General features: G+C 35.8%; 1 protein-coding gene across 1 annotated transcript; it reads left to right on the forward strand.

Moving 5' to 3' along the window:
* Positions 1-7,543: 7,543 nt before the first annotated feature.
* On the forward strand, positions 7,544-24,774 carry LOC114242119 (odorant receptor 4). Its single transcript, XM_089734648.1, has 10 exons — positions 7,544-7,680; positions 8,890-9,200; positions 11,552-11,704; positions 12,290-12,478; positions 16,953-17,139; positions 18,434-18,530; positions 19,851-19,955; positions 20,879-20,967; positions 22,317-22,383; positions 23,666-24,774. Exons 2-10 carry the CDS (start codon positions 8,945-8,947, stop codon positions 23,729-23,731), a joined length of 1,209 nt encoding a protein of 402 aa, XP_089590774.1. The 5' UTR covers positions 7,544-7,680; positions 8,890-8,944; the 3' UTR covers positions 23,732-24,774.
* Positions 24,775-25,534: the final 760 nt, after the last annotated feature.

Genomic DNA, 25,534 nt, shown 5'->3' on the forward strand with positions numbered 1-25,534 from the left:
CCGCTGCGGGGTCCAACCCAATTTCCCTGGGATGACTCTAATTTCGTAATTTCACGATTATTTTAATAGCTGCCCATTTTCATCCAATAACATGATTCTATCACACTGCGTTTTTATGCGAACGTAACTTTCACTTGATAAGCTATTGTTACTAATAGATTTGGTGGTACCATATCTCTTTGTTTTAATTTCATTGAATGTTTTGCTTCTCAAAGTTTTTCGAAGAAGTTTCTAGTCTTAAGACAAAAAACCGCAACAGTTTTTTTTTTAATTATTATTATACCAATATGTAGAGTACATAAATTTCATTCAGACGTCAGGACGACAGATCTTTCGAGTCCCAGTTAAAGTTACAAAGCGGGTACACGCTCCTTTATCTTCACGAGTACGAAACACGATAAACATCTCGATAAAGATAAGTTCAAGTGCCACTCCATTTACAACGTAAAGCATCCTGCTCTTCGACTCACTAAGTATTGGCAAGCTTTAGTGTTATCAATGAAACTGTGTGAAAATACTCTTTGAAATTTGAAACGAAATCCCCTTACAGTGTTAAACACTAAGACAAGTTCTGCTTCAAACGAGGTTTTAGGAGAGTTCTCAGCGGTAAGCCTCGGCTTGATTTTGTTCCCTGTATTTCTAACGTTCATGAGCAGCAGCGACCACTTACGATCGAACTGGGATCGAAGGGACTGTCTACAAGGGCTATTAAAAATTAATCTTACTTGGAAGACAATATATTGACGAGCTTCGATATTATAAATAAGATATATAATACTTAAATATTAATCACTAGCGGCCCGCTCCGGCTCCGTTCGGGTCTTTAACAAAAATTTCAACGATATTTGACGTTGGTTTATTTTTTTAAATAAAAGAACACTTCAATAAGTGTTCTTTTATTTAAAAAAGTGTGCCTCAATAGGCAAAACTATAATAGTTAGACATATGCTGTCGCGACACATTTTTGTAAATAATAATGTGTTCTACAAAGTCGTAGTACATTATTTTATTATATCATCAATAGTTTTCGCAGGGCACGCGATATAAAGAATATTTTAGGTAATTTTTTTACACCTTGGGTTACATTATTGGAGTTTTAGTAAGGATCCCTATTTTTTTTTCAAAAAAGATTATAGCCTATGTCCCTCGGGAATAGTTTAGCTTTCAAACAGTGAAAGAATTTTTCAAATCAGTTCAGTAGTTTCGGAGCCTATTCAATACAAACAAACAAACAAACCTTTCCTCTTTATAATATACTAGCGACCCGCCCTCGCTTCGCTTCGGAAACATTAAAACACACATGTACCAAAAAAATAAAATAAATTTTTTTTTTAAAAAAGTAGCCTATGTTCATCAGGGACAATGTCGGCTTCTAATGGAAAAAGAATTTTTCAAATCGGTCCACTAGTTTCGGAGCCTATTCGAAACAAACAAACAAACAAATCTTTCCTCTTTATAATATTAGTATAGACAAAGGCTATGTTTGTACGTCCGTCTAGATATTGTAACACGTGCTTATTTTTATGAAACAGTAACCAAACTAGTGACGCTTGAAGTCCTTCTTCTAGATAAAACACATCAAGTTAACAAAGGTAGCAAAATTGTACTAAAATAGATGTAGTTTAAAAATAAAAATAAAAAACGTATAATAGCAAATCGAACTAACAATTAATTTTGTTCTTTTTTTATCTTGCTGATACTGATCAGGATTATAGAGCGAAATTATAAAATTACTGCATTTTCATCAGTTCTAGATGAGTGTGAAATGTTTTTAGGTTAATGAGATGTCTTAAAGTCGGAGAATATGACGTTCAAATATTCCATTATACTAAAAATAAAAACATGCTCCATCATAAGCAATAATACGTTCAAAATACCAGTTACATAATCCCTAAATCTAATGATAAAAATAGGCTAATTTGCACAACTGATCAAATTTTTGCAATATTTTTCAGGGTAAGCAGTGTCAATTTTCAAAGAACTCGTCGGTTAAATAGAAAAGTGACATAAATCAAAAAGACCAAACTTTACAATACACATAGTTAAAGTATTGAATTTTATTAAAATTAATTTTTCGGCATCTGTTAGATTTTAACTAATAAGTGTTGTATATCATTTTATTTAAATGCTGATAATGATGATTTATTTGTTTTTAATAATTAAATAAAAAATATGGCAATTCTAGCTGGAAGTGTCGTTATACTGTTGTTATCATTTCTAAAAATACTCAAGCATATTTTTAGATATTATTATGCACCATAAATATCTCAGGTTGCACGTAATGCGAATTTCATTTGAACATAGTTCAACAATCTGTTGTGGAACTGTCTATCTTAAAGGAGTAAAGAGGTTAAAGAAATGTTGACTAGTTATTATCATAATGAATGCGGATAATATTACTCAACACGATAAGCGACTAAGATCGCCAGACGCGGGTTGTTAAAGATTGCCCTTAATGTGTTAGCAAGATCAAGCCGTAAAAGTTGTTTTAAATATGTCTCCTCCTCCTCCTCCTCCTTCAGTCGATCGCTCATTGCTGAGCATCGTGATGCGCCCGCCTGTGACCTTTTTTGATATTTGTAGCCACTTTTGTCGGTCAGTGGCACAATGAAGTGCGTAGCTCAGTCTCATGTCCAGATACTCGGACACTTGGTCACTCCATCTTTTTCGGCTCCGACCTCTGGATCGTCTTCCATCCACTTTACCTGTCACTATGAGTCTCTCCATGTTGTCAGAGGGTTTTTTTGCTATATGACCAAAGTATTGGAGCACTCTATATAGACATTTGGTGGATAGCCTCTGGTCAACTTTTAGCTCGTTGAGGATGGAAGCGTTCGTCCGGAAAGCCGTCCAAGGGATGCGCAACATGCGCCGCCAGCACCACATCTCAAGCGCGTCTATGCGTAGCCTGTCAGACTCTTTCAAGATCCAGATCTCAGTCCCATACAAAAAGATTAAGAAAACGAGCGTCTCAACAAATTGCACTTTCGTCTTCTTGAGTATGTTTCGATCTCTCCATATTTTGTTTAGCTGGCTCATAGCGGATTTGGCCATTCCGATGCGTCGCCTTATTTCGGTTTCCGACCCACCTCTATTGGAAATAATCGAGCCGAGGTACACGAAAGTCTTGACGATGTCGTGTAGGCCAAAAATATTACTCTCTATTAACTATGTCTACGGCCGACTAAAACGGAGAAAAACATAGAACGAAACATTATAGTCTATCTAATGTCATTTGGACCCTGAACAAAGCCGATCGTGACCGAAATGATGCATTTGAGATGTGGTGGTGTGAAATATGCTAGGAATTCCCTGAACAGCACGTCACACCAGCGTGTCGATCCTGCAAGAATTTGAGATAAGGACGAGGCTTTCTACCATCTGCCTACGTACGAATACTTCGGCCATATTGGCAGAAAGGATGACGGCAGCTTGGAGAAGCTAATGGTCACTGGCAAAGTGGACGTAAAAAGATCACGAGGACACGTTAGACTGACCATATCCGTACTACTCTCGACACCACAGCTCACGATGCTCTACAGTCGGCAACAGATAGGAGCAAATGGCGTGGAATGATCCAGAATAAACTCTTGTTACGGGGAGGTGATCACGACCTTCAGTATTGAGGAAACCGAAGCCAGAAGAAGAAACTGTTATTTTGAAAAATACAATTCGCGACTCCGGCCTCTACAAGTTACATTGTGTTCATTATTCTTTTTTTTTTTTTTTTTTTATTGCCTTTGTAGGCAGACGGGCATACGGCCCACCTGATGGTGAGTGGTTACCGCCGCCCATGGACTTCAGCAATGCCAGGGGCAGAGCCAAGCCGCTGCCTACAAATTCCTCTTTAGAATTCTTTAAATGTGCTAAAAGGTGCTTGTGATATAATGAAAGCAATCTATTAACGCTACTTGCAACGGATGCATCGTTTGAAACTATTTTCACATGATTAAGAGCGCATCGATTCTTTATTCCGTAATGTCTATTACGGATTTCTATATCTGTCTCACCAGAGATTGACAGAAAATTATTATATTATATAGTTATAACTTTTGAATCGTGCCATCTCTGATTTGTAAAGGAATTGTGACGCCAATTTATGGTTTCTGATTTTTAAAGGATATTTAGAAGTAAGAAAAGAGTGTCCGCTCACGAAAGAGTGGTGTTGGAATAGCATAAAACAATGAGTTGCTACAAAATTTCCATTCCTGTATTCGTTCTATTGATTGCCCTATAAATTTAATATATAATAAATTTTAAATAATATAACCGAGGGAAAATACATCGTCCAAAAATAAACTCACTAAATACAAGTTCTAGAAAAAGTAAGAATATTTATGTTTATTCTGTACAAATAAATACCCTCAGAAATAACTTTTGTTTATTTTAAACATCAAAAGTACCTAAAATAACATCAACTGTCGCTGTGGTTTCAGTGAATCATTACCTTTATTTATCTTAGTAATAAATACATTTGATTTTCATCATAATTAACTGATATAATTGGATGGTCCTTGTTCGTCGAGTCGAACTAAAATTGGAAACTACAGTTGGAATATAATTCTAGAATTGTGTGGTATTAATTAAGAGTTGCTTTTAGTATACATCTCAAAGTATGTAGAATGGGTACGCTTTAGGCTATGAGCATACATGGATTTATACTCCAGTGGTACTTTTTCACAAAACAGTTATGAGTTCTCCACATTCGAAGTCGTCGTGGCCTAAAGGATAAGACGTCCGGCGCATTCATGTTGAGCGATGCACCGGTGTTCGAATCCCGCAGGTGGGTACCAATTTTTCTAATGAAATAAAATACGTACTCAACAAGTGTTCACGATTGACTTCGGTGAAGGAATATATCGTTTAATAAAAATCAAACCCGCAAAATTATAATTTGCGTAATTACTGGTGGTAGGACCACTTGTGAGTCCGCACGGATAGGTACCACCACCCTGCCTATTTCTGCCGTGAAGCAGTAATGCGTTCCGGATTGAAGGGTGGGGTAGCCGTTGTAACTATACTGATACCTTAGAACTGATATCTCAAGGTGGGTGGCGCATTTACGTCGTAGATGTCTATGGGCTCCAGTAACCACTTAACACCAGGTGGGCTGTGAGCTCGTCCACCTATCTAAGTAATAAAAAAAAACATGGGTGACAATAATCATGTTAATAACAATTATAAAATTAACGAACCGGTAACAGTTTGACGTTCAATAGGTCTTGAGCTAAGCCTAAAATACTTATCAGGATATGAAGTCACAATACTTTACTAGCAATCGATGAATCCATACTTTTAAATTATTTTGAATGTGAAAGTGTGATTGTTTGCTTGTATGTTTGTTTATCATTATTTTACGTCGAAACGAAGCAACGGATTGAAGGTGATAAATAGTATTAGGTCGAAAAAAATTATTTCCACGGGAAACCACATTAAAACTTTTCTTTGACCACGCGAGCAAAACCATGGGTAACAGCTAGTTTAGTCATATTTGTCTTGATCTAAACCTACGATCTAAAAATCGCTAAATTTTCTCACTTAAAAATATTCCACCTTTTTACATACTGTATTTTTATCGTACATCCAACGTAAGTTGAACCGGCTGGTTGCTATAATACCTCACAAATATTGAAGAAAGGCTATTTATTTCATTGTTTAACGTAGGGCTCTTAGTATTCCGGTACGTGTGCCATAAGGATATGAAGAACTCGTACGAAAATTATTGTTCGTGGATTTGAATGAACTTTGAAGGTTTAATCTATTCTCACGATTTTGTTATTTCGCTAAATATATGAAAATACTCAAGCACCACCTGATATTAAATTTAGATATTCATACCTTGAGATTAGAGTTCCAAGCCTCAAGTTTATAGTTTAAAGACTGTCCCCCACTTCAAATTGGAGCTCAAGACTGCTTTGCGGCCAAAATAGGCAAAATGGCAGGACACACACGTGAGGGTTCACATCTGCACACATCACGTCCTACCAGTGTAGACGCAAAATTAATAATATGCGAATTATTACTATTTGTTACTGGTGGTAAGACCTCTTGTAAATACGCGCGGGTGGGTACCACCACCCTGCCTATTTCTGCCGTGAAGCAGTAATGCGTTTCGCTTTGAAGGGTGGGGCAGCCGTTGTAACTATACTTGAGACCTTAGAACTTATATCTTAAGGTTGGTGGCGCATTTAAGATGTGGGTGTCTATGGGCTCCATTAAACACTTAACACCAAGTGGGCTGTGAGCTAGTAAAACCATATAGGCAATAAAAAATAAAAAAATGGGTAAGTTTTTTACTATTACTCTAGTAGGCAGACGAGCTTACAGCGCACCTGACGGTAAGTGGTTACCGTCGCCCGTGGACTTCAGCAATGCCAGGGGCAGAGCCAAGCCACTGCCTACCGTAAAATTATATACTTTTACGGTAGGCAGTGGCTTGGCTCTTATATACGTCGACGGTGATGAACATCTATTAGGTACGTATTTACAGTCTGTGTAATTTAATATGTCTATATCATATGAACTATTACAAGCTACAATCAAATCAAAAATACATCAAACAGTAATAACATAGTAATTTTAAAAAGGTCAGTAAAAAATTTACGAACTCATCGGTTTGTTATTTGAATACACTTTCTTGATCAAAGAGAATGATAATTTACTTTCACACCTTTAATATCGTGGCGACGCTTACGTTTTATTACTTACAGCGTATGCTGATGTAATATAGGTTCTTGTGACGACAGTAAGATCCAATTGGTTTTGTGATCATAAGTTAGGTGTCTCGATTGTGCTCATACCTGAACGTTTTCAATTAAATGAATAATGTTACTGTTTTTGACGTGACAACGTCTTATAATTCTATGGAGCCGGCTGCACGCACGAAAAAACATGACTCATTCGGCGTTACCTCGCTCTGAGGCGTTCCATTTAAGGCTTGAAGTGCAAGCGAGAGCGCGCAACGAGCGACAAAGAGGCACAATCGGCCTCCGCGTTCGGCAGCGTTCGACATCTGTCTCTCTCCTACTTGAGTGAGCGATGTATCCGCATGGACAGCTGCTATACAATAATACATTTACATGTTTTCGTCAAGTATGAAGTTCAGTGAAAAGTGAATGTGGTGTCAATTATTTATAGCAACGATAATTGCGATAATTGAAAAATGAAACCATTCCATCAGTATTTTCTTATGACGTTGTCACGTTCAACTATCGTCAGTAAACCGAATTTACAGACAACCTTTTTTTTTTAAATAAAAGCTTTTAAGAGAGTCGATAGATCAGGCGATGGTAAATACTCACCAGTAAATGATGTGAACCCCAGCCATTGACGGTCACCAAATAATGCAACATGCTGTGGGTCACCAGAATTGGAATATTCTTTGCACGCTTACAGAAAATCTACAGAAAAATTGCTCTACATTTATTGTTCTGTATTGGCAATAGAAAAATAATGCTGTGAAATATTCAGTAAGCGTAATATTATGTTTGTGGCTATAAAACGTACTAACAACAGTCACACCTAATGTATTAGTGATTTATAACTGTTGGGAATATGTTTGCAATATCTTTCTATCAGTCGAGGTGGTCTATCAAGTCCTTTGAATATTTGTTCTGATTTCGATAAGCAGCTGTATTACGTTATCGTTCTAAACAAATTAATCTGAAGCTTGTGTTGAAGGTTCTGTTCAAATTTATAATTTAGATTCATTAACAAAAGATTTCGTGCCTATTGATCCATTGATCAATGACATTTCACCAGAAGTTCCTATAGCATATAGGATGACAAATTTTAAAATTACTTTTTTCAAACGTTTTAATCTCACAGCACCCATTTTGCCACCGTCATGCCTTAATTGCAATACACTGCGGACAGGGAGGGTGCCAGCCATTAATTTTTCAAACACACACACTTCATACTATAATTGATTTTTGGCTGGCAATGCTAACTGCTGTTAGTTTTAGTCCAATGATCTTACATGATGTATAAAATTTGCTAGGCTTTTAATCAGAATATCTAGTCAGTCTCATCTAGTAACTATCACTACTATATCATTAGTCTCATCATCATTAATAATAATTTCTTCCACTTCTTATCTCCTCATGTATTCCCTGTAATAGTTATCTTAGATATTAGTAATAAGGCACTAATATTCTAAGGGTATAGCCTATAGCTGTCACAAAAAAGTCACGATTATTACTCCAATGGCAATTAAGACTGAGCTTATGTAGCCATATAAGTGGCGGTATATGTGTCTATATAAATCATGATATATACAAATCCCCACAGGCACTTTAAAATGATATTGATACTGAATGATCTAAAACATACGAATCTAAAGTGCATATTGATCATACTCGCTAGGCACTTAGGGATAATTGAGGGCGTGAGCGCTAAAGTGGCTTAACCCACAATTTTTCATATTCGTACTCATATTATATTGCATTTTTTTTATTGCCTTTGTAGGCAGATGAGCACACGGCCCACCTGTTGGTGAGTGGTTACCGTTGCCCATGGACTTCAGCAATGCTAGGGGCAGAGCCAAGCCGGTGCCTACCTCTTAATACCGCTTAATTTATTTAAAACATAATAAATTTTGATGCAAAACCGTATACTAATCCCTGATTTCACCCATAGATTACATTTTATTATGGCTTTGTAAACATTGTTTTTGACTAGAAAGCAGTGTAAAAGTAAATTCAAACTTCATTATCTCCATACTAAGCTTAGGCCACTTTTGCGCTGAGGGCCTCAATTCACATCATCTTTTCGATTATGAGCACGTCATCATTTATCCTTAAGATAGTGCCAATTTGGTACTAAATAAACAGACGGTAGTAGGCAACATTCTTCTTGATTCTGATTAAGATTTGACTTTTTTTTTTCTAGAGTGGCCTACCATTGATTCAAACATAGGCACTCAACGTTTCTGTCAACACAAGCCATGGAAGAGCTTAGAGACCTACCAGAGGACTATTTGGAACCTTTACTACCATGTTTAGATTTAATAAAACGCTGCAACGTAACGTTTTTCTACAACGGGACATTATTTAACAGATATTGGCGGTATTTTTATATAATACCGTGCGTTGTTGCTTTCTATATATTCCTCAGCGCGTATATGATGCAAGTGTTTGAAGGACAACTCGAATTGTCTGAGTTAGCTTATGTCGTTTCAGTGTACGTTGTAAGCAATCAAGGTTAGTAAGTACGTTTTTTTTGTGTTGCAAAACAAAAAAAATATGCATGCATACGCTTGGTATATTTAATGAATTATTTTTTTATTTATTACACTTCGTGTAAAATTTACATTGGCGGACTTAATGCCTAAGGCACTCTCTACCAGTCAACCAAAGGTAGTGCAGAGTGAATAGTGGTAGATGCAACAACATTTATAATAATATCGAGTTACAAATGTATACACAAAAAAAGTATATACATACATGCATACATGCATACATGCATACATACACACATACACACATACATATTTTACCAGTGCACAGAACTGTAAAGTTGTCAGTTTTTCTGTAAATATTTTACGGGTGCCCTTATTAGCAAATGGAGCTTAATAGAAAGATAAGTAAAATTGCTTAATTTTTGTTTTGTGGTCGTCGGATCGTTGTCTCGCTTAATAGGCACGGAATGGGTCTCGCGGTCATGTCTGCTATTCAGGCGACTATCTCGGGTGGTGTCGTAATAATAATTATGGTAATGGTATATGAAAATAAATTTAATAGGAAAGGACAAAACACTTAGACATACCGCAAGTATCCTCTGTTTGTCATTTGATTTTCTTTTACTCTTTGTTTAGTAGTTATTGATGATAAATGATCAAAACGTTGTGAATATCCAGTTCCTTTTGACTATCAATAATAAAACAAAGAGAAAATTTACTATTATAAATTGAATCTAAATCTCCTGGTGCCAGTAATTGTTGTCGAATTACGAATTCGATTTTTATTTTATTTAAACTACGATATTATAATTATTATTATATTACTAAACTTTAAAATCATATTTAATTTATTCTCAAAGCTACGAACTTACTGAGGTATATCGCCTAGAAGTCGTCCGTGTCAGTTCTGCCGTCTATACCAACTGTGAGATTGAAGCCATACGTCATAATAATATGAAATTCAGGAAAATTTATATATTCATTGGTTTGTAAGGAATCTGTCCACCAAATAAAATATATTTTCCTCTAAATAAATAACCTATGAAAACGGGGCACGTGGCGGTTATTTTTTTTATTGCTTAAGTCGGTGAACGAGCTCACAGCCCACCTGGTGTTACGTGGTTACCGGAGCCCATAGATATTCACCACGTAAATGCGCCACCCACCTTTAGACATGAGTTTTAAGGTCTCAATATAGTTACAACGGCTGCCCCATCCTTCAAACCGAAACGCATTATTGCTTCACGGCAGAAATAGGCAGGGTGGTGGTACCTACCCATGTTTTTATTTTTAATTTTTTTATTGCTTAGATGGGTGGACGAGTTCACAGCCCACCTGATGTTAAGTAGTTACTGGAGCCCATAGTCATCCTTAACTTAAATGAGCCACCCACCTTGAATGTGGACTCACAAGAGATCCTATCACCAGTAATTACGCAAATTATAATTTTACGGGTATCATTTTTATTACACCATGTTATTCCTTCACCGTCATTCACGAATTCAGTCGTGAACGTTTCTTAAGTATGCATTTTTATTAGAAAAATTGGTACCTGCCTGCGGGATTCGAACACTGTTGCATCGCTACACACGAATGCACCGGACGTCTTATCCTTTAGGCCACGACGACTACAAAATATATCCGAACAGCCTCCATCCGAGTTACCTTGCGAAATTCTTAAAGAAATTCTAAATAGATACATCTTCTGTATCTTACTGAATATTTTCATGAAAATTCTTTTGAGAAAGGCTTTTGTCAGAGCAACTTGTGTCCTTGTCTATGTATATATTATGTATATTTTAGCGTAACGTCAATAATTCTCAGAGCTTGAGTTTATTTTTGTCGTGCAAAAAGATAACAAATTTAACATTCGCTCGACCGTCGAAGCTGCCTGACATTTTATCATACATTCGTCTGTGTTTGTTCAAGACGAGCATGCGGCCCACTTGGTGGTGAGTGGTTATCGTCGCTTATCGACGTCAGCAATGCCAGGAGCAGAGCCAAGCCGCTGCCTACCGTTTAATACTCTCCACAAGCCTCGTTTGAAGAAGGACATGTCATAGCATGTTATTAATACCTTATAAATGTTTTGTTTTATACTGTTAATATGTAAGAAGACTAAATAAATACCTAGTGCCTACTGTAACCATTTAACTTCAGATGAACTATCCGTCCATCCATTGAATAAAACAGTTGGGAATTTTTTTAGGGCAGGATTTGTAAATCATGTGATAATTTTTATTAGAATCAAATCTATGCTTTTAGCTGTGAAGCTCTGAGATAAAGTCGAATCAAAACCAAAAAATATTTAAATCGACATTTTCTTTAAGATATAACAGACATTCCTCTCCATAACTAAGCACTCAATTTCAGCGATAGTAAAAGCCATTATCGTGGTCTTAAAGTCAAAGGAGATAAGGTCGATAATCCTGGAACTAGGTCAAGCCTGGCGCACAGAGGATCTAAGCGATGCACAGATTAATAAGAAAAAAATCCTCTTGAAAAGACTTAATTTCGTTTCCAAAGGTGGGTCAAAGTTTTATAATATTCATTGATTGTGTTATAAAACTATGTAGCTTATAGCTTATATTTATTTTATAAATAAATAAATAAATATAAATATTTACTAACAATCACGCCACGTTAACTGGTCCCGTGCTAAGTTCGCAAAGAACTTGTGTTACAGGTACCAGATAACGGAAATAAATATAATATTTTTTATTATACACATACATATAATTACTATACACCCATAACCCTGGAAAGACATTTATATTTATCATACAAATATCTTCCTTTGGCGGGATTCGAACCCGCGACCCCCTTGTCTAGTGACCATGTCACTTACCACTACACCAGACTTACTTATGTTTTCTGAAAGTGAAAAGTATTCTTAACATCTAAAAACGCTAAATAACGCGCCGGGGCTTCTTGATAATTTAGAAGTATAATAAGTCTTTGAAAATAGAACCTTGATAATGTTCAAACTTATAATAGCAATTAATTATAGTCGAATTTTGACTACTGCGGGACAACTACTACATATAAAAGAAATGAAGGAAATAGAAATATTAAACCAAAAGTTTCTCATAATTCGTTTTTTTTCTCTAGCCTTCTACTGGATGAACATAATTGGCTCGTGGCAATACATGCTCACGCCGCTGTGCGAGATCCTGATACGGAAATATGTTTTGAAACAAGAGCCGGAACACGTGCTGCCGTTTTCTTGCAAGTTCCCCTTTGATCCTACTGCCAATTGGCCTACATACCTCGGGGTATACACCTTCCAGACTTACAGCAGTAAGTTATTGCTTTGTTTTGTTCCTAGTCCACTGTTGTCTATCGATACATACAAAAAATACAAATTGAAAACTTTGAGTATTTGAACCAAGCAGTAGGAATTCAAATTGGAATTAATGTTGAATTGAATTTTGAAGTCGTCGTGGCCTAAAGGATAAAGCGCCTGGTGCATTCGTATCTAGCGATGCATTGGCGTTCGAATCCCGCCAGCAGGTACCAATTTTTTCAATGAAATACGTACTGAATAAATGTTCAAGATTGACGTACACGGTGAAGGAATAACATCTATATTATATATAAATATGACTTGTTGTTCGTTAGTCTCGCTAAAACTCGAGAACGGCTCGATCGATTTGGCTAATTTTGATCTTGAATTATTTGTGGAAGTCCAGAGAAGGTTTAAAAGGTAGATAAATATGAAAATGCTCGGAATTAAATAAAAATAACAATTTTGTTTTTCCTTTGATGTCCGTCGGACGGATTCCTTTTGTTTATTTTAAGTTTATTTTATACAAAAGCTTAGGAACTATATTTATCGATTGAGGTACTACGAAGTCTGCCGGGTCAGCTAGTCGTTTAATAAAAATGAAGCCGGCAAAATTATAATTTGCGTAATTACTGATGGTAGAACCTCTTGTGAGTTCGCACCGCCTAATTCTGCTGTGAAGCAGCATTTTGGTTTGAAGGGCGGGGCAGCCGTAAAACTGAGTCTTAGAACTCATGTCTTAAGGTGGGTGGCAGCATTTACCTTCTAGATGTCTATGGGCTCTGGTAACCAATTAACACCAGGTGATCCCGTTCACCATTCAAAGCAATAAAAAATTAAAAAAAAATCTCTAGCGATTTATTGTTATGTATTAGTTATTATTGGTACCGCAGCCCATAAACATCATACATCCTCGATCTCAAAACTGATTTTAGGTCGCACTATTTAAGGCCGTCTCACTATAACGACTTTCTTTATTCTAATACAAAAGCTCACAAAAGTTTGATTTCGTATCCGATTCCATTATAACGCGCGTAAAACCACCAAGCCACAGCCACGTGAAATCTTCACTTGCATTCAATATTTATAATGGCTTTTATTGGTATCTATATATTATACATACGATATTTTTCAACACTCATGTGCAATATAATAAAAACCTTATAAATTCCGAAGGGAGTTCCGCTGGAAATTACTTGAGACGCTATAAGTTATTCTGACGTTTATTTTGAGATAAGATTTTTGATTGTTTCAAATATATGTGATCTGTGAAACTCATTTCGAACAAGTGGCGAAGTCAAGAATATGTATAATCGTACGTGAAGGCCTGTTTCATTTAAAGGAAATTTTGATTTTGTACTTATAAATGCAAATGATTTCACTTTGATTAAAATTAAAATGTTAGATGTTTTTTTGGAAAGAATTTCCTTATGGGACAAAGCGGAGAGGTACCCTAACTGGGGAAAAAACATCCGTTACGTAAGATTTTTTCTATTTAGTTTGTTATCACGTAAATTCAACAATTCCTGAATCGCGGTGACGAGATGTTACATGGTTGATAGACGATCTCGTATTTCTCTTGCTAAATAATACTTACCTGGCATAGAGGGATACCGTTATTTATTAGGTACACAATAATTAAAAAGATACATAAAAAACACAAGCAAAAAGAAACAAAATCTGGCTTGCAACATAAGCCATGTGCGCACTACTAAGCCATAATTTAAATAGATATTATACCAAAAATAGCAAAATATTTTCAATGAAGAAACCCTTACGTTTGATAGCAACGTTGGCTTGACATCGGCCATTTATTCCACGTTGCAGTTTCTTTGATAGGGGTGTTTAGAATCAAAAATACACTTTTTTCGGGTTTATATTTCCAGCGCCTATAACTGAGCAGAAGATCCAAAATCTGTACTTAGGCAATCGAATGCCGAAACCAAAACCAATAATTAAATTGCTTTGTCAACAATATTACACTGACAATGGTCCGTATTTAATCTGATTTGCGTTTCATTTGTTTGGTATTAACACAATAGAAATTAAATTACGATTGACGACATTTTCAGTACTAAGGATAAGATGTAATTATTATTGATTCGGATCAGTGTTAGTAGTTTATTTCTCACACTAGCGACCCGCCCTCGCTTCGCTTCGGAACATTAAAACACACATGAAACCAAAAAAAAAATTAAAAAAGTAGCCTATGTTCACAGGGACAATGTCGACTTCTAATGGAAAAAGAATTTTTCAAATCGGTCCAGTAGTTTCGGAGCCTATTCGAAACAAACAAACAAACAAATCTTTCCTCTTTATAATATTAGTATAGATGAAGATTATTTCTCACATGAAGAAGTTGTGAATCAAGCTTTATTTATTTATTAATCTATTTATTTACTACCAGAAGAACCGACAGCCAACTAACATAATATAATAATATAACAAACTAGCTGACCCGGCAGACTTCGTAGTGTCTCAATCGATAAATAACAGACCTAAACTTTTGTATAAAATAAACTTAAAACAAACAAAAGGAATTTTCATATTTATCTACCTTTTAAACCTTCTCTGGACTTCTACAAATAATTCAAGACCAAAATTAGCCAAATCGGTCCAGCCGTTCTCGAGTTTTAGCGAGACTAACGAACAGCAATTCATTTTTATATTATAACAAGTAATAGAAACAAAATTCCAATTAAAGATCCTCACCAATATAAACAAATTAAAAGACTAGAGAAACAAAGACATAGAAACAAAGAAATTAAAAACAATCAGTAAGCAAGAAACAACATAAGCAAAGGAGAAATACACCAGAATAATTTAAATATATAGTTATACTAGCGACCCGCCCTCGCTTCGCTTCGGAAACATTAAAACACACATGAAACAAAAAAAAAAAAAATAAAAAAAAAATAAAAAAAGTAGCCTATGTTCATCAGGGACAATGTCGGCTTCTAATGGAAAAAGAATTTTTCAAATCGGTCCAATAGTTTTGGAGCCTATTCGAAACAAACAAACAAACAAATCTTTCCTCTTTATAATATTAGTATAGATATAAGTTCACAAATTAATAAAAATCAGTTGTGCTACACATCACCGGCACATGGTCCCCCCATCCCAGTCCCGTCATCACCCAGGAAAAATCAGGCACTAAGTTGACGTCTCTACCCTGTGATAGAGGAATAAAATGGGTCTAACAACCTGCCAAGTTTAAAGGACGGAACTGCCATTGTACAATTGAAACTTCGACTTATTCTCTCAGGGTGGATGGAGACACTCGGATTGTGATATATCCGATAATCGTTTAATAACAATGGATGGAGAGTGCGCTGTTTCACCCAAAAAATGTTTATAAATATACTAATATATAAATCTACAGTGTTTTTTATGGATGTTCCGTTATAACTTGATTTCCACGGTGAAGGAATAACATCGTGTAATAAAAATGAAACCCGCAAAATTATAATTTGCGTAATTGCTGGTGGTAGGACCTCTTGTGAGTCTGCACGGGTGGGTACCACCGCCCTGCCTATTTCTGCCGTGAAGCAGTAATGCGTTTCGGTTAGAAGGGTGGGGCAGTCGTTGTAACTATACTTGAGACCTTAGAACTTATATCTCAAAGTGGGTGGCGCATTTACGTTGTGGATGTCTATGGGCTCCAGTAACCACTTAACACCAGGTGGGCTGTGAGTTCGCCCACCTATCTAAGCAACAAAAAAAAAAAAAAAACTGAACCGTGCATCCGATTGACTTGAAACTTGGTATCCGTGTAGAAAATATATGTACTTAATGGATAGGCTAATATTTATATGAGTGTTGGACTCCGTACACCAGTCGTGGGGGCGTTAATGATGAGACACTTTGTGGGGGTGAGAGATAATAATGTTAATTTTAAATGCCCAGCAAAGCGGGCGGGAACACCTAGTATATTATATACTCAAAAATTCAATATCTAAATAACTTCTTGTAGCTATGTTATTTATAGTCATGGAAGGCTAAACAAATTCACTTGGTGTGTTTCAAATTTAACAAAAATACAAACTATCGCTGGTAATAGAACACAGAATCGTTAAACAGTTATTGTTCTCAGAGTCGCCACAACTACTAAATGATGATGGTAAAAGTCTATAAAGTTCCGTCTCAATACTTATACCTATATTAATAATAGCTATAATATGCATAAGCCCAGCTTAGCTGGATGGTGTTTGTTTTGACTCTGGTCCGATAGCTACCAAGCTACGCATGACAAGATTACCTGCTTGGAAAGTCTGAAGATTTTCTGAAAGTTTCATCGGTATCGGTCCAGGCGTTTTAGAGTCTGTAGGGAACTTACACACAGACATGCATCGACTTTCATTTATATATTATGTTTTTAAACGTATATAATTATGTTGATCAGCATTCCAACAGTACAGGGAATCATAGTTGGATATTAAATTACCGTGTGCAGTTTGTTTGAGATTACCTATTTATTTAACTTTACAGTGTTTCTTATAGTCTACTGCTATGTGGGCGTGGAACTCCTCATGGTGAATCTATGTGCCCACATCAGTACAGAATTCGCGTTACTACATGAAGACCTGCGTAATTTGACGCCTTTACGAAATGGCAAAGGGAAAGGTTTGGGGAATGGTATTAGAAAAATTGTAAGACACCATGTAAAATTGATTAGGTAAGTTTTTGATAAAGCGTTTGTAAAAATTTTTACGATGTATATAATGAATCACTTGTTGCACGATTTGGCGGGAAACAACAAGTGGAGAATCCTCCAGCGGCCAGGTGTCATAGCTCGGTAACCCGACAGTCCCTATGTGGCTGTTTGGAATTTGTATAATGGCCAATTTAAAGCAGCTGCGCTTGAGCCGTTGGACTTCCTCTGCAGACACTCGGGCAGCTGAGGCAGTACAAAATGCTTTCACACAGTTAGTAGAATCTAGATCACCAGAGTTCTATCGCAAAGGCATAAATGACCTTCCTATTAGATGGCAGCAATTTCTAGATAATGATGGTAGATATTTTGATTAAATAAAGATGTTAAGTGGAAAAAAAAACGAAGTTCAATTTTTCAATACAAATCGGCAATTTCATACTTTAACCCCTACTAGTATATGTATCCAGTCTGCATTATAAAAAAATATGCCTGCGGTAAGATATGTCTCCATGTCCCCAGTGGCGTCTTTCTTCTTAGACCACAAATGTATGATGTACCTAACAAAATTTATCGTTTGGACAACTGACTTCCGCGATAAAATAATAAAATCGTGCGAAAAATGGCACAAACGTTCCTTATATTGTTTATTTGGGATGTGAATTTTGAGGTAGACGAATAAGTTAATTGACTAGATAAATAAAAAATATTATTATTCTTCCTTAATGTGATTAATGTGTTGCTTAGTTTGTCAGTGTCTGTGAGGTCAAATTTTAATTACTCCTTGAAACCAGTATGTCTAGTCAAAGCACTTGATCTCACATAAGGCATTGCTGGTTAATAAATATATTTATTGCGATAGACGGAGAACGAGTTCAGAGCCCGCCTGGTGTTAAGTGAACTGTTGGAGATCATGACAACGTGAATACCACCACCGACCTTGAGAAAGACGTCGAAATCTCAGTTCGGAACGTATGACTGTTTTGCGATCGAAATGATACCTGTTCGAATTTACAATAAATATTGTGTAAAAACCATAAAAAATTATAAATTTTGGTTTTTCTGCGCGATGCTATTCCTTCATCGTGGAAATCGTTGTTGAACATGAGTTTAATACGTAATAAAATTACAAAAAATGATAACCCCTTTGCAGGATTTGAACTCTGGCACAGTGCATCGCTGGATGCGATTACGCTGGACATCTTAACCTTTAGGCCACGATGAGCTCTTGATTGAGCTTTGAAGCCAGAGAGTCTATGACTATTTTATTCGATCGTAGCTATTCTTCCTTTATTAATTTTATTTTCGTTTTACACAGAGTATCTCAACAGTTGGACGATATTTTCAACGTTATGATATTTATAAATTTATCGTCGGTGACATTCACAATTTGCTTCTTTGGTTTCGCTGCGAAGGTGAGCAGGCTCATATCAATGTTCAGTCTGAAAGTTTATCGCTATATCCGGCAGCAATACTATGAATCTAAGGAATCGAATAATTAGCACTATATACATTTTCTTTAGTACATGCTTAATGTTGGTTTTCGCGAGAAGTTGAGGTTGTTTTCCCTTGTTGGCAGACGAGCCTATGGCTCATCTCATGGTGCCTACAAATTCCATGGTTTTCCTACGATTTCCATGATGTAATTAATAAGAAGCTCTGTATACTCGTTTCGAATATGTTTTCTAAGCAACTAAGGTAACCAACAAATTTTCATGAAACCTCCACAATGGAGTAATATCATGGAGTAAATGAATCCTGAAAAGAAAAACGCTATTACATTATAACGTATGTCAGGATATAGTGTAGGAATGCTCGGGTAGGTACCATCTTGCTTAAGTCTGCCACGAAGCAGTTTCGAGTCGGGGAATAAATAGTAGTACATTCATGAAATAATATAGGGATTTTGTCTGCATCTTTATCCGGTATACGCTTAAGGGAGTCTGAGTCGTGAGTTTGTTTGATAATCTAGATTATAGTCGTTTTTACAAACAGTATTTAAGACCTCTTCAAAAATTATTCGATTTGCGGAAACTAGTACAAATTTGACGAAATATAGACCTTCAATATTAAATTACATAGAGTTCCATGAAAAAAATGTGTACGAAGAAAGTCAACATAAACTTAATATTCCAAACCGCTTCGAGTTGTTAAATAAAAATAAAAAAACACGTGTGGCACTCGGAGACTGCCGCGGTAAAGCTATTGCATAGCGTTTTTTATCAACTTATGCAATGATAAATCGACAATAATAATTGAATATTAAAACAACAATAAAATAAGATCACGCTATATTTATAAACATTAACAAAAACAAAACATTAACTGTCCCCTTCACACTCATAGCCTAGACCGCGCGAGGGAGAGATGGGCAGACTTTTTATGATGTGCATGCGGCAGTGCGACGTCACGCCGCGCGGTTATTCACAAACACTACACAAGCACAACGTGTGAATGTGTTGAACACGAGCTACATAGTAAGCGTAGTGGGGGTGTCAGGTTATTTTCGTTACGGAATTTATTGATTCAGTCGTCGCGCTCAAGCCCGCGATAGAAGCTATGCAATAGCTTTAAACTATATATATTTAGAAACACGTCTTCCGAAACGTTTTCACAATTTTTGGGTTGTATGTGTTATACTTTTTACAAATTAATCTCGCAAGGCCGGAGCACTCTCCTTTCTAATAATAATAAAATGAGTCGATAGAATCATCTCTCCTTCTCTCTCTTTGCAGGTAGCTCGGACTGCAATCGAAAAGGCTAAGAATTTTATAGGAGTCATAGCTTTGATCGTGCAAATATTCAATCTGTGTTACTACGCAGAACTCTTACAAGACGCGGTAGGCTATACAATGAAACTTCTATAGCGCTTTAGTACTTACTACATTTTGTTACGAGCACCAATATTGAGTGTGAATGTTGTGTGAAATTTCTTTGGACGCATAAGGAAAACGTTCGAACACGTATATAATGTATCTATTGTATCTGTTTATGATTGTATGGGTATGTACGTCTTTGTGTGTAAAGATGAAAACAAAATGGTTTAAAAAAGAGAAGAAAAATAAAAATATTCATAAATAGTCAAAATTTTCTTTGTTGCGATAATTGTCTTATGTTTATTTTAAAGTTGAGTATTTCCCTAGCAGTTGTGACTATGGAGTTATACCAGCCACTTACAGACGTGTGTCTTCTGGATGTTTCTAAGCCATTTATCGGGTTATGATGAGATTTGGTTGAGTTATTGTTGTGACTCCAAGAAAAGTTTCTGTCCTAGTATTAACGGAAGTAAAGTGGCTTGCAAGTTGATTCGAGGGATTGATGATTTTAATACAAGTGACGATAAAGAGCGGAAAATTATATTAAATTAGTTGTAAAAAAGAAAATACGAAATATAGCCGCTGCTCCACACATTGGCACCACAATTAACTGCTCATAGGACTGCTTGTGAGCTCGCACGGGTAGGCACCACCCTGCCTATTTCGAAGCCGCAAAGCAGTTACGCGTTCCGGGTTGAAAGGTGGGGCAGTTGTCGTACTATAGAACTGAGACTTACCGTTCCGTATGGACTTAATAACAACTTAACTTCACATGAGCCGTGAGACATAGCACATCCTTATAAGCTATAACAGTGACATATGAGGTATAATTTACAATAAAATCCACACACACTCTAGTAATTATGCTTTCATTCTAAATTCAATAAAACAGGATTAAAAGAATGGCATATCGATAAACAAAAGTGAAAAACATTTTTCTTTTATAGAGCTCAACCATAGCTGATGCTGCCTACGAAAACCTTTGGTACAATGGTGGGATAGACCATCAGAAAAATTTACTTTTTATTATAAAAAGGTAAGGTTATTCAATGTCATGGGAGGTGAGTAAACAATAGTGCATTTTAAAAAAAAAATCTAGCTGTAGGTTTACCTGGCAACGAAAGGAACTTCGGGAATACCTACATAACCACCACCGAAAGACGAACACATCAGTTCTGTAATCGTCATGGACTGAAAGATAAGACGCTCGGTGTGCTCATATCTTGCGATGTGACAATTACGGTGCTCAAATCCCGCTGATAAATACCAATTGTTTTAAGAAATACCGTACCTTATTGGTGTTCACGTCAGATTTCCACCATCAAAGACTAGTATAATTTAATAAAAATCAAACCTGAAAATTTAATAAATGTGTGCAATTATAATATTTGCCGTTTCGTGAGTGCCGCAAACACTGCCTAATTCTATTATGAAGCACTCATACCTTCATTTAAAAGCTAAGACGACCATTATATAGGTATAATACAATTGATAACCCGTGTCTCAGATGATTGGTGCCATTCACATTGTGATATCTTTGTCATGTTACATGTGAAAATCGAAAAATTCACTGAGCATGGTTTTTACTTTCTTTCTTTGATAGGTACCTAAAAAAAATCAATTTTTGGCTATCAAAACGATACATAGACATTTTATTTTTTAATATAAGCTGCCTTAACCTTGAGAGGCTGTACCAGCCTAACAGAGCGAGTAGGTGAGCTCACGGGGCTCTAACCTGAGTTGCTGTTGCTAACACTAGCCCTAGCAAGGGCGGTGATTCTACCACTAATCTACCACTGAATCCGAAACGCGATCCACTGAGAAGATCCCGGAGGCACAGTATAATTTTTTTGGCAGAAATAAAACTTTAGTACACCTCCGACCGTCGTTACTGTGCTTGCCAGGATACTTGTCCACATATAGGATTATCTTTTTTTGAATTATTAGATTTGAGATAAAATCAGGTTCATACAGAAACTGATGAGATCAGAAACAGATCTTATTATTGCCTCAGAATGTTTTTGCGCTCTCGAAGTTGTTTCCTTAACTCAGCTAACAACAGTTATTGATAAATTTAAGCTGAAATTAAATATATGAAATAAATATTGCTTATCCATTTTTTATTATTTTAAGAGCAAACACGACATGTTCAAATCACTGAAGTATGAAACCTAAGTCTATGGTTCAAACAGACCGAAATTGACACAACTATCATAGATTAGGAATGTCAACAATCTCTTTCCTTTGGTCTCTTTTAAATAAAAGTAAAAACTGTAAATTAACAATTCGAGGTTGTGTTGTAATTAAATCGTAGATATTGTTATTTGAACACTTTTTTACTTTTCACCAACCCGTAATTTTTTACTAATGCTATTTTCTTTGAAGATCACAAAACCCATGCAGCCTGACTTCAATGAAATACAGCCCTATCGCATTAAATACTTTTACTACGGTAAGTGTGTATTTTTATAATAAGCACACCGTAAACTTTAACCATAATCAGATAACAGTGAGACCGGAACTGAACACCGAATTGTAAAAAAGCCTCTAAGAGGATTTCTTCACTGTCAAAATGTGAGCATTGCCTGGATGCTACAGCTGTTCTGGTTTGTGCCACGAATGTAACTTGTAGCGACCAAAATGACCAAATAATCTTTAAATGTTAGCTATTAGTAGCTTGCAGCTACTCTACAGATTTATGACTCGTAGTGGAAATTGTAAGCCTTTGAAAACTGGGAAAATGTCCTTTTATTGCTTTCGCTGTCGTATAACTGACGATAACCTCGTGCTACAGAGTTCAATTTCGGATTAGAATCAATATTTTTAGTATACTTGAGTCTTTTCAGTATCCTAGAGAAAATTCTAGGTTGGAATTGAAAACGGAAAATTCACACGTTTGGTTTCTTATTAAATATTTTTAATCTTCATCATTAAAGTAGATGATTCTCGTGCTGTTGTGTCTCCATCATAATCTCCCGTCCACACTATAAAATAAACAAACGCACAGAATTTTAAAACAACTAACTAATTTTATCTTCTTTTTCTCCACCTTATCCTACTAGGTGGGGTCGGCACAGATAATTTTTCTATTTCATTCTCTTCTATCAGCCGTCATCTGAACACTCACACTTAATCTTGTCATCACACATTCCATCCATGTCTTCTTCGGTCGACCTCTTCCGTCTCTACCTTGCACTACCATTTCCATACATCTTCTAGTCACATGCATCTTCTCTCTACGCATCACATGTCCATACCACGCTAATCTTCCGCTCTTTATAACTAACGGGGCTACTTTTACACTGCCTCTGATAGACTCTTTACAACTAAATTACAACTAAGTAATTTTATGACGGGCATTATAATACATTACAACGGGAATCATCAGCTTAGCTACATTTTCTTTATAAAATAAATCTTAACGCTTGTCTAAGGATACAAATTTAATTGTATAAGACAGATTCGGTGGATATGAATCTGTTTTAATTTGCAACTTTCAACAACCCTAAGCCTGGACTTTTTAGTAAGTTACGACTGCAAGATACATATAGTATATATAGTACACTAAGAACTCTAATTGCATAAATATTTAACAAAAGTACTGATATATAATGCTCCTATATATTCCAATGAAATTGGCTTCGAATTTAAATCTAAAGACCGGTTTTTCTATATGGGCTTGTCCACTCATTAATATCAAAGTTTGCATAGTTAATTATCACTCTATTTTCTAGATCCTGAGCACAGCCTGGTCATATTTCTCGTTGATCTCAAGTCTTTATGAAGGCGAGACAACATAGAAGAGTTAAAAGAACAATAACAATCTAAATTATATTCCTTTTTTGTATTTGCACATTAACATTTGTTATTTTGTTTGTTTATTCTGACGTCATCAACAAAGCTAAATCCGAGACTGTATGCAGATGTGGACAAATCAGGGAAGGTTCCTAATTAAAATGTGTGTGGTTTCAACAAAATTATGTGTTGAAACTACTAAATATTTAATTCACTGCGACGTATGGGTAAACCACAAATCGTCTTCTCGCATTAAAACTGTATAATCTCAAAACTTATAATACTAATTTTACAGGAGAGTGTTTTAAAGGTTTAACATGTGATATTTTTAATAGAAATCATTTTTGCAACGTTTTTTTTTTACCAATTACATTATCTGTCTTTTAAAGTAAGATAAAATTATGTATTCATTTTGTTAATAATAGTTAGAACATATTAGGTAAACTAAAAAAAAATATTAAAACTAAACTACGTTTTTTTGACAGTATTTATTAGAAAAATACTGGTGATACCAAATGATTCCGCATATTAACAAAATTTCGAATACTTTTGGAAATTGTACACTTTTAATGCGAAAAGACGAAATGTGTTCTTGAATTCGTTTTAAGTGAAAACATGAACAAAATAACGAACCACCGTGAGCTTTTAAGCCACACACTGTTTCATGGCAGCTTCAAATGGTGAGTGACTCGTGTAAGAAGGTACTACTACTAATACGTGTGGGAGTCCAGCCGTGGGCATGCTCTTATGTCCACGCCCCACATATTGCACTTCAGTGAAAATTTAGAGAGGTAAATGGACCTAGCACCTGGTTAGTGTAGCGTAGCCGTGTGTATTTCAGGCATTAATAGAAACATAGCTTAACAGAATATTAACAGTTAATGAAGTTGAAAAAAATAGCATTAATTATTTTAGCTACACTTGAACCCAAATCATTGTTTTATTCCTGTTGTTATTTGTCATAGTCGAGCCCTAAGAAACTTTTAAATGTTGTAAATAAAGCTTTGGCTAACTTATTAAAAATATATTTAAAACTAAACGTTAAAGTAATTTTATTTATTTAGAATCTAAGTATTTAGTAAGAATTAAGTATTTAAAACTAAGTGTTTAGAATCAGCTTAAAAACTTACTAAAACTCCACAAATACAATTCAAGACAATATAATTGAAGTTTTATTTACTAACCAAGCACACTACCACCACGAGAATGATTTCGATCTACAACAAACAATGTCGTCTCTGTAGGGGTTCATAAAAACAAAACCCTTTTTTCTTGATGTGGGCCTTCACTGACACTTTTAGTTCGTCGTAACTTTACCACTGATTCGGTAAAAAGTTTCACTATTGAGAAATGTTTGTACGAAGTAGTTTTGAAAATATATTTACAAATCAACGAATAAAAATTGCAAAAGATTTTAAATACATATTGGAGAGGTGAAAGGCGATGTGGCTTAAGCGACTTTTTTTCCCTATCAATGCTGATAGCCTTGAGAGGCTATTTCAGCTTCTTCTTGACGTATAGGTGAGCTCACGGGCCTCAAGCCCGGAGTGTTGCTAACATTGGCCCTAGCGCGAGCAGTGCTTCGCAGAATCTACCACCGGATCGGAAACGCGACCCACTGAGAAGATCCGGTCAGAAACTCAGCTCACTAAATTTAAGCGACATTTTTGCAATTTTACAGGAGAGCAAATTAAAGCTTAAAATTTCGAAAAAAATATCATAACGAAAAAGCTTCTTCAGCGATTTGAATGGAGGAAACTTAATATCAATTAAAAACGTCGAGCTATTGATGCTAATACCAAATAAAG

This window comes from Bombyx mandarina, chromosome 18 (genome assembly GCF_030267445.1).
Source record: "Bombyx mandarina strain Sakado chromosome 18, ASM3026744v2".
In the NCBI taxonomy this organism is placed as follows: Eukaryota; Metazoa; Arthropoda; class Insecta; order Lepidoptera; family Bombycidae; genus Bombyx; species Bombyx mandarina.

Excerpts from the sequence above, each read along its gene's own strand:
- LOC114242119 (XM_089734648.1), top strand. The coding sequence starts at position 8,945 with ATGGAAGAGCTTAGAGACCTACCAGAGGACTATTTGGAACCTTTACTA. Across the intron at positions 9,201-11,551 it reads GTACGTTGTAAGCAATCAAG|CGATAGTAAAAGCCATTATC; the intron begins GTTAGTAAGTAC and ends ACTCAATTTCAG. Across the intron at positions 19,956-20,878 it reads CAGAACTCTTACAAGACGCG|AGCTCAACCATAGCTGATGC; the intron begins GTAGGCTATACA and ends TTTCTTTTATAG.